The following is an 11,856-nucleotide window of genomic DNA, read 5'->3' as shown; positions in this document are numbered from 1 at the left end:
AAATTTACTCAAATTTGTGTTTGTTTTAGTTATTCAGTAACTGCAAAAGAAAAGTATCAACAATTTATATCGATCATATCCAATGCATTTCTCATCAGCCATAAAGTGTTATTTTTTATGGCTTTTAGCATCTAATCATACTCAGAGTGAAAACGCTAAATTGGTGACACTGCTCAAGTAGTGAACCGTGCTCAAGTAACCTGCTCAAGGACCGCAGAGAGAATGCAGAAGGAATGAGAGGAGGCTTTATCACTCATTTGCATCAGCGCTACATGAATAGAGGTGGAGCAACGCATGCAGCCCAGCACTATAAAACCATCAGAGAGGTGGCTTTATGGACCATCAGAGCACGGACTTCATTGCGTCTATAGCTGGCTTCGTATATGCCTGGATACCAACCAACTAAGGTAGATCTTCTCTCTCTCTCTCTCTCTCTCTCTCTCTCTCTCTCTCTCTCTCTCTCTCTCTCTCTCTCTCTCTCTCTCTCTCTCTCTCTCTCTCTCTCTGTCTAATTTACTATGATGGAATCTATAAAATAATGAATAATTAAATAATGAATACTTAAATAATAGTTAATTATTTATTTGAAGGCTGGTCAACATCTCTGCAGAACTTCTACTTCACAGTATTCCAGTGCTCAAAACACAAAGGTGAGATGTTTCCTGTTTTTGTCTTTTGTAAAGGAAAATCCGGTCATGCTCGAGCCAGAATGTAAACAAACCCCAGCAAAGAATATAAATCCTAAGCCTGTTTTTCATCAGCATCATTATTATAACATACAGGAGCTGCAACCACTCATGGCAAATCCAGTCGATGAAACTACAGAGCAGAAGAAACAGCAGCCACAGGGACCAGAGAGGCCAATTTCACACCAGAAGTTTAAAGCAAAGCTCACCCAATGGCTCACTTACATTACTGGAGACATGGCTTCGTTCGGTGAATGGATGAAAGGTACAAGAGTAAGCTAGTTTAGATCTCTATAAGGAGCCAAATTTAGAAAGAAGGAAAAACAACAACATTGATTCTGCAAGTGAATAGTTAGTAGGAGATTGTTTGCACTAAAGTAATTTAGAAAATCATCAATGAGTTAATCATATTCAACCAGGGAAAAGCCTCGTTCTAACCCAACTAAACATATCTATTTAATTCACCACAAAGGTGACTGAACAACTGTAATATTAGAACACTTTGTGTCGTTCTAAAACTGTTAGACCGTTCTAGGAATCTGCTAGATGTGCTCAGTTAATGTACTCACTACTTTTTTTAGTCCTCCTCATACGGACACTTTGTCTTTAGGAAGTTGGATAATGAGTGATCCACTCCCAACTGAAAAACAAAGCATACTTTACTAAGCAAGAGACAAACAAACAACATGTGGTTTTCCAATTTTTCAAATGACCGTATACCTACAACTACAAAAAAGAAAAGAAAAGAAAAGCTGTTATTTTATTACTTAAGATTTAAAGGATTTAAAGGAAAATTTAAGGATTAGGACAATATATGGATTGCTTAAAGATAATGTTAATACAGTTTTTTATTCCAACTTCTATGCAAACCTCTACAGAGATTTTCTTTATACTCACTTGTACTCTCACATGTTTACACTGTGCAGGGCAATTTATCTTGCTCCAGATTCTTGACTGGGTGCTGCGTGGAGCAGCTCAAGTGATGTTTGTGAACAACCCTCTCAGTGGACTGATCATCTTTGCTGGACTGATCCTTCAGAACAGATGGTGGGCACTCAATGGTTTTGTCGGCACTTTGTTTGCTACGATTTCTGCGCTCATCCTCTGTCAAAACAGGTATTTAAGTGATGACTGCATTTACATTCTGATGCCCTAAACATTTGAGCGTAGATTCAGAATTATATATGCTTATTTTATATTTCCCCTCAGAGGAGCTATCGCAGCCGGCCTGTATGGGTATAACGGCATCTTGGTTGGTCTTCTGATGGCTGTTTTCTCAAATGCAGGAGATTGGTACTGGTGGCTGCTTCTTCCCAACATCTTCATGTCAATGGCATGGTGAGTTCATCTCTTGGTTCTTCAGTTTATTTATGGATAATTTGGACTTGTATTTAAAAAAAATTAAAACAACTAAAGGCTGGAATACACTACACAACTATTGCACAGATCCCCTCTACCCGCCCCCCCAATTTGCAGTCAGATCCAGTCTGCAGAAATATGGTCGGCAAAAACAATGTAGTGCATGATGGGTACAGATTTTTTTAGCTTCTGACTGATTCCATCCAGTTGAAGGGTATTAAAATGTTTTGATAATTTGAGTCTGTGATCCTCAGTCGCTTAGTGTATGACGCCCAGTTTTTCTCTGTAACCATTCACAAATTGGCAAGTGTAGGATGTCTAGTTTTTTAAAATATGTTCAGATTTTAAAAGTCATGTATTCTAGGACACGTTCCAGGAAGTACTAAAATGCAAGGAATTTAGATTCTTCAAAGGCAGATAACTGCGACACACGCAAATAGAATGTTCCATCAGTCAAAGACTGTCATATGATTGAGTTACTGACATTGTCACATGGTAACAGAATGTTCAAAAAAGGAAACACTCAAACATTTAAAAAAAAAAAAAAATCTGCGTAGGATTATATAAGTACAAAATGACTTATCTGATTGTATTTATATAAATAGTTATTCATGCTGGTTGGCATTTTACACAGAGCACATTTCACAGTTCAGCGATGCCTTTTCATTTAAAATATTTTGCTAGTCTAGATCAGTGGTTCTCAACCAATTTTGCTTTTTACTTTGGACATCTAGTGGTGATCCAACACAATACCAAACAGATTTATCATACAGCAGTAAACAAAAAGTAAGAAATAAAAGAAAAACAATTTATTAATATCTATTTTACTCTGCATAGTTGTCTTCATTTTTGAGGATGAGGGCATGGCACAGAAAGTGTCATGCAAATTAGCCATCTGCCAAGCTTCCACACATGAATCTGATTGGACACACACCCTTACATTGGGAGTTGTTTTTATTTATTTATTTATTTTTGTACCCAGTGACCGATATTTGGGTCACAACCCAACAGTTGAGAACCACCAGTTTAGACTCTGTGCTGAATTATAGAATTCTAGCAGTGTTGTTTTCTCCAGTCCCATAGTGTCCAGTGCCTTGGCTTCCATCAACAGTCGGTGGGATCTTCCAGTTTTCACCCTGCCTTTTAACATACTAGTGTGCCTCCATATGGTGGCTACAGGCCACTACAATCATCACTTCCCGCAGATTCTCATCCAGCCGCGCACATCCTTGCATAACATGACATGGTCTGAGCTGGATTATGCTAAGGTAAGAGATAACAAGTGAAAATGAGGTCAACATTAAAGAAGGGAAAACTGTCCCAAAGTTGCATCTTGATAAAAAGGGCGATTGTGCAACAGTTCTGTTTAGGAATCTTCTAGAATCTAGATTGATGTCACATGGCACTGAAGAGATCAGGTTTATCACGAGACACAATAACTGACATTATGGAATTCAATCTAGCAGGAAATTCCAGATTTTCTGTTCAAACTTAAGTTTTCATACAAAGTTTGGAATCATTTTGAAATGTTTCTTATACAAAGGCTGCATTTATTTGATGAAGAATACAGTAAGACATTAATATTGTGAAATGTTATTACAATTTTAAAGAACTGTTTTCAATTTTAATTTAAAATGTAATTTATTTATGTGATGGCAAAGCTGAATTTTCAGCAATTACTCTAATATGCACATTTGGAGCTCATTTATTATTAGTGTTCAATTATTGATAATGGTTCATATTAATACCAATGTTGAAAATATCTGTTGCTGCAGTAAAATATTATATATATTAAATATAATCTTGGTTTTTTTTACAGCTTTTCCGCTCAATACCTGTGGGTATTGGACAGGTATATGGGTGTGACAATGCTTGGACAGGAGGGATATTTATGATGGCCTTGTTCATCTCCTCACCCATAACATTAGCACATGCAACAATTGGATCAGCAGTTGGTATGGTGTCAGGTAAGAGATCAAAAGCGCATTAGAATATCTAATAATCAATATCATTTTAAGATTGACGATTAAGGTGTAACTTTAACGTAACTTTCAGGTCTTGCTCTTGCTGCACCGTTCCAGAACATCTACTTTGGCCTGTGGGGTTATAACTGTGTTTTGGCCTGCATTGCCATTGGTGGGATGTTCTACGCTCTCACATGGCAGACTCATCTTCTGGCTGTGGCCTGTGGTAGGTTCATATCAGATATTTCCTTTCCTTCCTGATTATGTAACAACAATTTCCTATGGACAAATCACTGAAATTACAACCTTGTTTTCCTGTAGCATTCTTCTGTGCATATCTCGGCTCGGCAATTGCAAATGTGATGTCTACTGTAAGTATAATAAACCCAAAACAGAATTTATTTTACAAAAGTGTGTGATTTTAAATGGTTTTACATGGTATTTCAACAGTTTGGACTCCCAGCATGCACCTGGCCCTTCTGTCTTTCTGCCCTCACTTTCCTTTTGATCACTACGGAGACGAAAAACATTCATAAACTGCCCCTTGCTAAAGTCACCTACCCTGAGAAAAACCTAATATACTTTTGGAAGATGAAGAAAGAGGAGACAATCGACAAACAAAGGCAAAAACAAGAGAAGATGCAAGTCAAAGATATAGAATCACCGCTGAAGAAAGAGGATTTAATTTTTGCAATGGAAAAGAAAGATCAAGAGCATCTGGATGTTTGCACAGTGGAAGTTCAGCAAGACGAAACCACACAGAGTAGAACAAATAAGATTTCTGAGGCAGTTGAACTTAATTTAACTCAATTATAAAGTTCCCGTAAATGGTTCACATGATGTTTATTTGCTTAAAGAAAATGCCACAGAGAAATCGCTGAGGGACATTTTTCTATTTTTAAACATCACACTCAATGAGCACCTTTTTTACTTTGCTTTTTTAACATTTGCCAGTTTCAAAAAGAGTGACATACTTTTCCCTCAACAGAAGCACATATTATTCATTAACAAATTATATATACTCATATAGGCCAACACAAGATATGATCTAGTTTGTAGAAATGTCAAAACAACAGAAAGAACACGTACACAATAAGAATGTAAAACATTTTTGTTGTGGTGTAAAGCTGTCAAAATGTATTCATGATGTGTCTAATATATGAGCTAGTCAAGTTTTAGCTTCCAGGCAGATACAAGTATGACAAATACTTGTTTTTTTTTATCATATTTGCTGGTGCAGTTCACTTTTTATTTTCCAGATTTAACTCATTTTCATCTGTACATAAGCAGCATGGAGCTGAAAAGAAAAAAACCCCACAGAGATAAATGAGAATGTATTATGAGATAGCCTGCATTATTTCAATGTTTTCATCATCTGTAACAGCTTTGTGTCTTATTTTAAAAATGACTTTTATAAATTTCAATAAACATATTTTTTTACATAAAAGTTGTCAGTCTCTTTTGGAATATAGGAATTTACCCATCTTTATTATAGATTTATTTATTTAAATAAAATTGTTGGAACACTTTATTAAACTAAAACAAATTGAATAAAACATTATTACATCATGTTTAACATATATTTAGCTAATACTTAAAGATGTCAGGAAATGGATTCATATATTTTCCTTTATACAAACAAATGACCTGTTAAACTTTGGGGAAAAAACATTTAAAGTTGTCAGAATTAACAAAGATGTTTATATTACATAGTTATGTTGTACACAAAATACATTAGAAACAAAATGTTTTAATGTACAGTACATAATACTTAAATATACTTACAAAACATCACAATCATTTTAAAATCATTTTCTACAGATCATTATCATTTCTGTTGTATATTGCTTAATGTTTCCCTAACCAGCATGCCTGGTTGTGTTATAAATAGAACTGTAGGTTACACTTTAGGTTACACTTTAGGTAATGTAGATATTTGGTCGTTCTTTTTTCTTTTTAGTCTATTATTTCCAGTGCCCTTCAAAGTCTCAATCAAAGCCTAGAACTAATGTCCTGATGCTGAACTCCCAGCCTGCAAACCGCACTAACAATCTATCATGTGATGTTCATTGTGTGGCGCCAACAGATCACCTCTTATTAAAAAAATCTTTAACATCAGATAACAGTACCCATCTGAAGATTAAAATCTCCAGCATGAGTTACCAAATATCTCATACGAGGCTCTTATGCAACACTTGTTTGACCCTAAATAAGGTCATTGCATGGTACAGTGTTCCAAACCCTCTCTTTTGCATAACATAAAAATAAAAAGGCAATGTATATTAGTATTGTGCAATTAGTATTTCTATATGTAACGTATATCTTGAACTCAATAGCTGTAGGCTACTTGAGGAAACATAATCTTTGATTGACAGTTCTTACTTTTGACAAGATAATGAGACAATAGTTCTGCATTCCATCAGATTAAGGTACAACCTAGAAATTTCTCTGAACACGTTTGCTTTTTCATAAACAGTAATGATGATGTATAGTCTGTCATTGTAAACCCAATTCTGCAATACGTTGCCGTTTCCAGCTGAAATGAACAGTAAACAGGCAGTAAAATACTGCATACTGGAAAATACTGGTCACCCCTGGCTTGCTCAGTTGGGGACATTTAATATTCAACAATATTATTGATTTGACTGCACAGACACTAATGGATGAGAACTGAACTGAGCTGGACGATGACATCACTGTTTTCTGCAGAACTGCTTAATAGATGATACTTCATAACAACAATAGAACTGGAACTTTTACCGTTCGTATTTCTTTTGCTTCATTTCCTTCAATCCCTTTTGATCCGTTAATCCTTTAAATAAACCAATAAGACCAATACAGAGACTATATATTTTATATTATATTATTGTTAAAGGAGGCCAGGAGAAAACTGAAAGTCACTGGTTTGCTAGTGAATGTTTTAATCCCCAAAAACCAGAAATGGAGTGTCATCTTCAGGAGAAAGAGCAAGTCTGGCTCACCATTGAAGTTGCCCTGCTGAGCTTGTGGCCAACATATATCAAAAAGTGAATTTTATCAGGATCAGTAACATTACAGCCCGCTCAGGCAAACAGTGTGGGAGAAGCTGAGAAGAGACCTTCAGGAATTAATGTTTTCCAAGTGTATATCCAAGTCTCAGAGCTAGTACATTGAGATTTGACTGACTAGCAAAGGATAAAATGAAAACAAGGAATGAAAAGCATTTGTTAATCGAGCTCAGCACACAGGTGATCATGGGATACATTTTACCTCTGTGAAATGGGGTTTGTGCCTGTGGAGATGTATTAGCGACATGTTAAAATAAGGATAAATTAAAGAATTTGAAGTCAGAAAAGTCAACTTGAAGAGTGTTCCTGCTCAATGGACTTGCGCAGGTAGACTTGCAGGTCTTCATTTATTTACATTATGCATTTAGCAGATGCTTTTTTCCTGAGCGAAGTCTTCATACAAGTGTGAACACAAAACTAGTCTGCGAAGGATAGCTTTACAACTGAACCCAATTAATAACAAGCCCAAAGTAAGCCACTAGCCTCAGCAAAACTAGCCTGGCTCTGCCCTCCACATACTTCGCTCAATTTTCATTTTCCTTCAGTACGTTGTCTGGGTTTGTGGTATATTCACTGGTTTTCTCCAGCCAAATTTTGACCGGTCCAATCAGCGAAAAGAGGGAGTGGCTGAGAACGATGACGTTGATGTCGTGTGCTAGTTTGCGCGTGACATACGTCACGGCCAAACGTTAACGATTGTTTATGGCAGATCCAGAGTGGCTCTGAGCAGATCCAATAGTTTTAAACTTCAAAAGAGTTCCCGCCTTCAAGGAAGTTAACGCTTGTCAATGGAGAGTGGCCAGACTCTCTGTACAAATGTGCATGCGTCGTGGTGCTTCGTGAGTTTGCGTCAAAGGCGCAGGCGGAAGACATAAACTTGTTGAATAAAGTAGTTATTTCGATTTTTTTCACGCACAAAAACTATTCTCGTCGCTTCATAAAATTATTCTAGAACCACTGTAGTGATATGGACTTTGTAACGACGTCTTTAGTACCTTTTATGGGTCTTGTGAGTGTAAATTTCGTTGCTGCTAATGGAGGCCTTTCTGAGCCATCGGATTTCGACTAATTTGTGTTCCGAAGACGAACGGAAGTCTTACGGGTGTCGAACGACATGAGGGTAAGTAATTAATGACAGAATTTTCATTTTTGGGTGAACTAACCCTTTAAGACTAAAAATAACACTTGCAAAACTCTTCATGCAAACACCAAAATAAAACCTGTAATTCTGAATTCACTTTTATTCACCAGTTGTTATGTATTGAGTAGGCTGAGTATGATTTCACTTTTTTTTTACTTTAGTTAGTGTGTAATGTTGCTGTTTGAGCAAAAAACTGCTGCAACAATAACACGTTACGATGCTCAAAGTTCAAAGCAAAGGGAGATATTTACCTTTAAAGAAATCACTTTTTAAGGACAACCACAAACAACGGTTGGTAGGGACTAAAACAAGCTTCTTCACGGGTTAGTGACATCACTGACCCTAAAATTGACATAAACCCTGCCCCCAGAAAAAAACACAAAGGTCATGTTGAGAAGAGGTTGTAGTAGATCACATTTGGGAGTAACATTTTTCAAGCTGTCGCATCCGTCTTTTCACATTTATTGCAATACAGTACGTAACCCAAATGCAATAGCATGTCATAAAAGCAAGATGACAACATAAGTTATTAAACTAAACTATACTGTACTATCTAATATTCTCTGGCTCAACAGTTCCCACATGAGCGATTTATAGATTATCATGACAGAATATGCTAATCAATGACTTGAAGATAGTTAACTCCACATAAGCTACATAAATTCATCAACTAACCATTCAGAAATGTCCTGTTGCATTCTACATGTTGTCACTTCTTTAGTCTATCCATCATTGGCCGACTCCGGTTTGAACATTAAGTTTGACATTTGTTCATGTATGCAGAGCTGCTAGCAAAAGCTCTTGAAGCTCCGCCCTCTTCGGGAACAGCAGCTCATTTGCATTTAAAGAGACACAAAAAGACACCAGAGACTTTTTTTTTTTTTTTACATAAATAGGGGCATTATAGGACCCTTTTAACAAACATCAGCTCCACCAAAAATCGTATCACTATAATAAACATACATATTTAATACAAATAAATATTATATGGAGCATATTAATTTATATTTTACCTATTCACATCATGTGTTTTCATTGATCCTTGCAGCTAAATGTTTGGAAAAAAGAACAAGAGAACAAGAGAGAACAGTGCCATCTGCTGAATATCTAGAAAGAAAACTTGTGGAATTTGTGCACAAAATGTTTTTATTCCTTTTTTGTCTTTTATAAAGATGGGTCAGTGGTTTTTCATTAAGCAACATCCTAAAAACTTAAAATCCAAACCCAGTGTAAAGCTGTTCAACAACATGAAATAAGACAATTTCCCCTGCAACTTGTTCAAACAAATAAAGTCCAAGTCATTTAACACAGAAAATGTTTCATAAGCAAGCATATTTCTCTTGCAAAAATAGCATTTCTATAAAGCAGCCTGTCACAGGCACAAGGAAACATTTCAGGGGGCAAAATTATTACATGGATACTTATTTTGTGAATGGCAGCCAAATCACAGAAATCAACAGGTTGATATGAATCCTAAATTATGACAGCTGAAACGGTGACATCTAAAGTAAATAATTCCAGAAAACTGATTCTACTGATAGATACACTGTTTTTCACACTTCATTGTGTTTAATTAACCATATTGCAATCCAGATAAATTCAGATACATGGGATTTACAGTCAAAATGTTTGTTTTTAAACAGATCTATAGTAACAAACATGAATACATTCATCGATAACTGTAACGCTCCAACCTGACATTAGACGTTACAGTGTAACAATGGTGCCATAGTACTTTCTTTAAAGACTATCATTCACTTCTATCACAAATATATGAATAAATCTGATGATCAAGAGCAAAATTACAACTGCTACATACAAAATAATTACAATGTACCAGCTGTATTACAAAGTACCAGTCATATTTGACATTTTGAGAGGTCAAAGCATTGAGCTATAAACAAAAACCTGGAAGTGTATTAACGTGAGCTTTAGACAGAGCACAGATTTTCACACTCACACATCTATGTATGGAGTTAAAACGATATTAAAAATGCATAAATAAAAATGCACATATATATATATTTATGATAATATCCCAGTAAGTTTTGTTCATTAAAGCAAAATTGTGTGTGTGTATTTGTGGCCTGTATTATGAGTTTACAAAAAGGTTAATAAATGTGCATCTTGACACATGCATTTGTGTGAGGATGTGATACAGTTTTGAAGCACTTGAAAAAACAATTCCAGATTAGCTAGAAAATCAGTGAGGAAAACACATCACGCACACAAAAACCTTCAATCCTCGAAGAGTAAAAATCAGTAGCGACCTGTGAAGATTAGCAAGGAGTGAAAAACGTAACAACTCTCCACCAGTGATGCGACTCTTTTTTGTCTTGTAGCCTTAACTAAAGTTCTGTACACAAAGACTTCTCCAAACTTGCTAACAAATATATATCTCTGAGTCAAATAATATAGATAAAACCACAGTTTACATTTTCTTTGCCTCTTGTATATAACAACAAAACTGTAAAATATTTCAGCTTCATCAGAATGTGCATGGCAAACCCCAAAATAAAATCCACACTTATATGTTTCAGAAATGCTAACTTAATCTTTCCAATGACAAACAAACAAACAAACAAACAAACTCTCCTTTACCTATATGCAAGCCTGCACAAATAATACATAATATACACACTCAACTCTAAATTAATTCAAAATACATCTTGTGCAAAGGATGAAAGTTGGAACATTTCTCAGGCAATAACATTTACACAGTGCTGGATTACAAGCATTGCAGACTATGCAAATTATTAAAAGCATCACTGCCACACACAAAAATAAAACTTGTATTCTTAGAAGAAAGGGGCTTGTTGTGACACTGATTTCAGTATTTCGTTACGCAACATTTTTCCTTTTGGCAATGCATGATAGTAAGGGCATATTTAAGAGATACTGATGGAAGGTTTTGGTCTGTAGCCACCGACATTAAGTAAAAGGGATTATATGCATCATGATATTTCAACAACAACCAGATTTGCCCTGAGTAAGGTGAATTTTTGAATAGTGCAAATAGTGCTGGAGGCCAGAGCCATACACATACTGAGTTGGGGAAAAGAAAACACATCAACCTTTCCCAAGCAGCATATCTAAAGACACACAGGAAATCATATGCTGCTGACTTTACGCTTTCATTTCACTAAGAACTTGAAGGAAGGAAGAAAATGCATCTGCTTTACACTTAATATCCAGACTTGTTCATTTACATAGCTAGTATTAAAGGCTAAATGTTTTCAGGCAGATATCTAGTAAGCTTCTGGCTAGGTCACAGCTCACTGGAGTACTCAGGAAAATTCCCTATAAGACGCCCTGAAAAGAAATGTTTTTAAACGGCCCTTTACATCCAAGTTAATCTGCCCTTCTGTCTTGAGTTTGACCTAAGGTTTGTACATTTATGGCTCTGGCTGTAACATCGGTAATATCACTCACATCTGCATGTGCCCTGTGACATCACCTGAGGGAGTGAGAGGCACAAGAGAGGAATGGTCTCCTCCTCGCACTACAACCAGTGCTGGAGCGTGCCCAAGTTACTCTCCATCCATCGCATGTTCTGCTTAATGGTCTCGGTGGCCTCCTGCACGATCCTCATCTGAGAACCTTTCGCCCCGAGAGAACTGAAGAAGTTCTGGGCCTGGATGAGAAGGGTGAAAAATAAC

At 36.2% G+C, this 11,856-nt stretch overlaps 2 protein-coding genes across 4 annotated transcripts in view; one reads left to right on the top strand and one right to left on the bottom strand.

Annotated features, from left to right (window-relative positions):
* Window positions 1-209: 209 nt before the first annotated feature.
* On the top strand, window positions 210-5,452 carry slc14a2 (solute carrier family 14 member 2). Of its 2 annotated transcripts, XM_079815517.1 has the most exons (10): window positions 210-407; window positions 591-650; window positions 783-951; window positions 1,613-1,802; window positions 1,896-2,024; window positions 3,121-3,313; window positions 3,865-4,012; window positions 4,101-4,235; window positions 4,331-4,380; window positions 4,460-5,452. In XM_079815517.1, the coding sequence occupies exons 1-10, from the start codon at window positions 384-386 to the stop codon at window positions 4,823-4,825; spliced, it is 1,464 nt and encodes a 487-aa protein (XP_079671643.1). In that variant the 5' UTR covers window positions 210-383; the 3' UTR covers window positions 4,826-5,452. The 2 variants fall into 2 exon arrangements, with proteins under 2 accessions (XP_079671643.1, XP_079671642.1); XM_079815516.1 differs by lacking the exon at window positions 591-650 and having other exon boundaries at window positions 338-407; window positions 684-951.
* Window positions 5,453-9,083: 3,631 nt separating this feature from the next.
* The window catches only part of lnpep (leucyl/cystinyl aminopeptidase), a 33,511-nt gene continuing 30,738 nt past the window's right edge, over window positions 9,084-11,856 (bottom strand). For both annotated transcript variants that reach the window (XM_079815513.1, XM_079815514.1), the window contains exon 18: window positions 9,084-11,831. In XM_079815513.1, coding sequence (XP_079671639.1) covers window positions 11,700-11,831 — 132 coding nt within the window. In that variant the 3' untranslated portion in view covers window positions 9,084-11,699. The remainder of the gene's footprint in view (window positions 11,832-11,856) is intronic.

This window comes from Gobio gobio (assembly GCF_949357685.1).
Source record: "Gobio gobio genome assembly, chromosome: 4".
NCBI classification, from domain to species: domain Eukaryota; kingdom Metazoa; phylum Chordata; class Actinopteri; order Cypriniformes; family Gobionidae; genus Gobio; species Gobio gobio.
The sequence above is the reverse complement of the archived record's forward strand: the minus strand, read 5'-3'. Positions and strand labels throughout refer to the sequence as shown.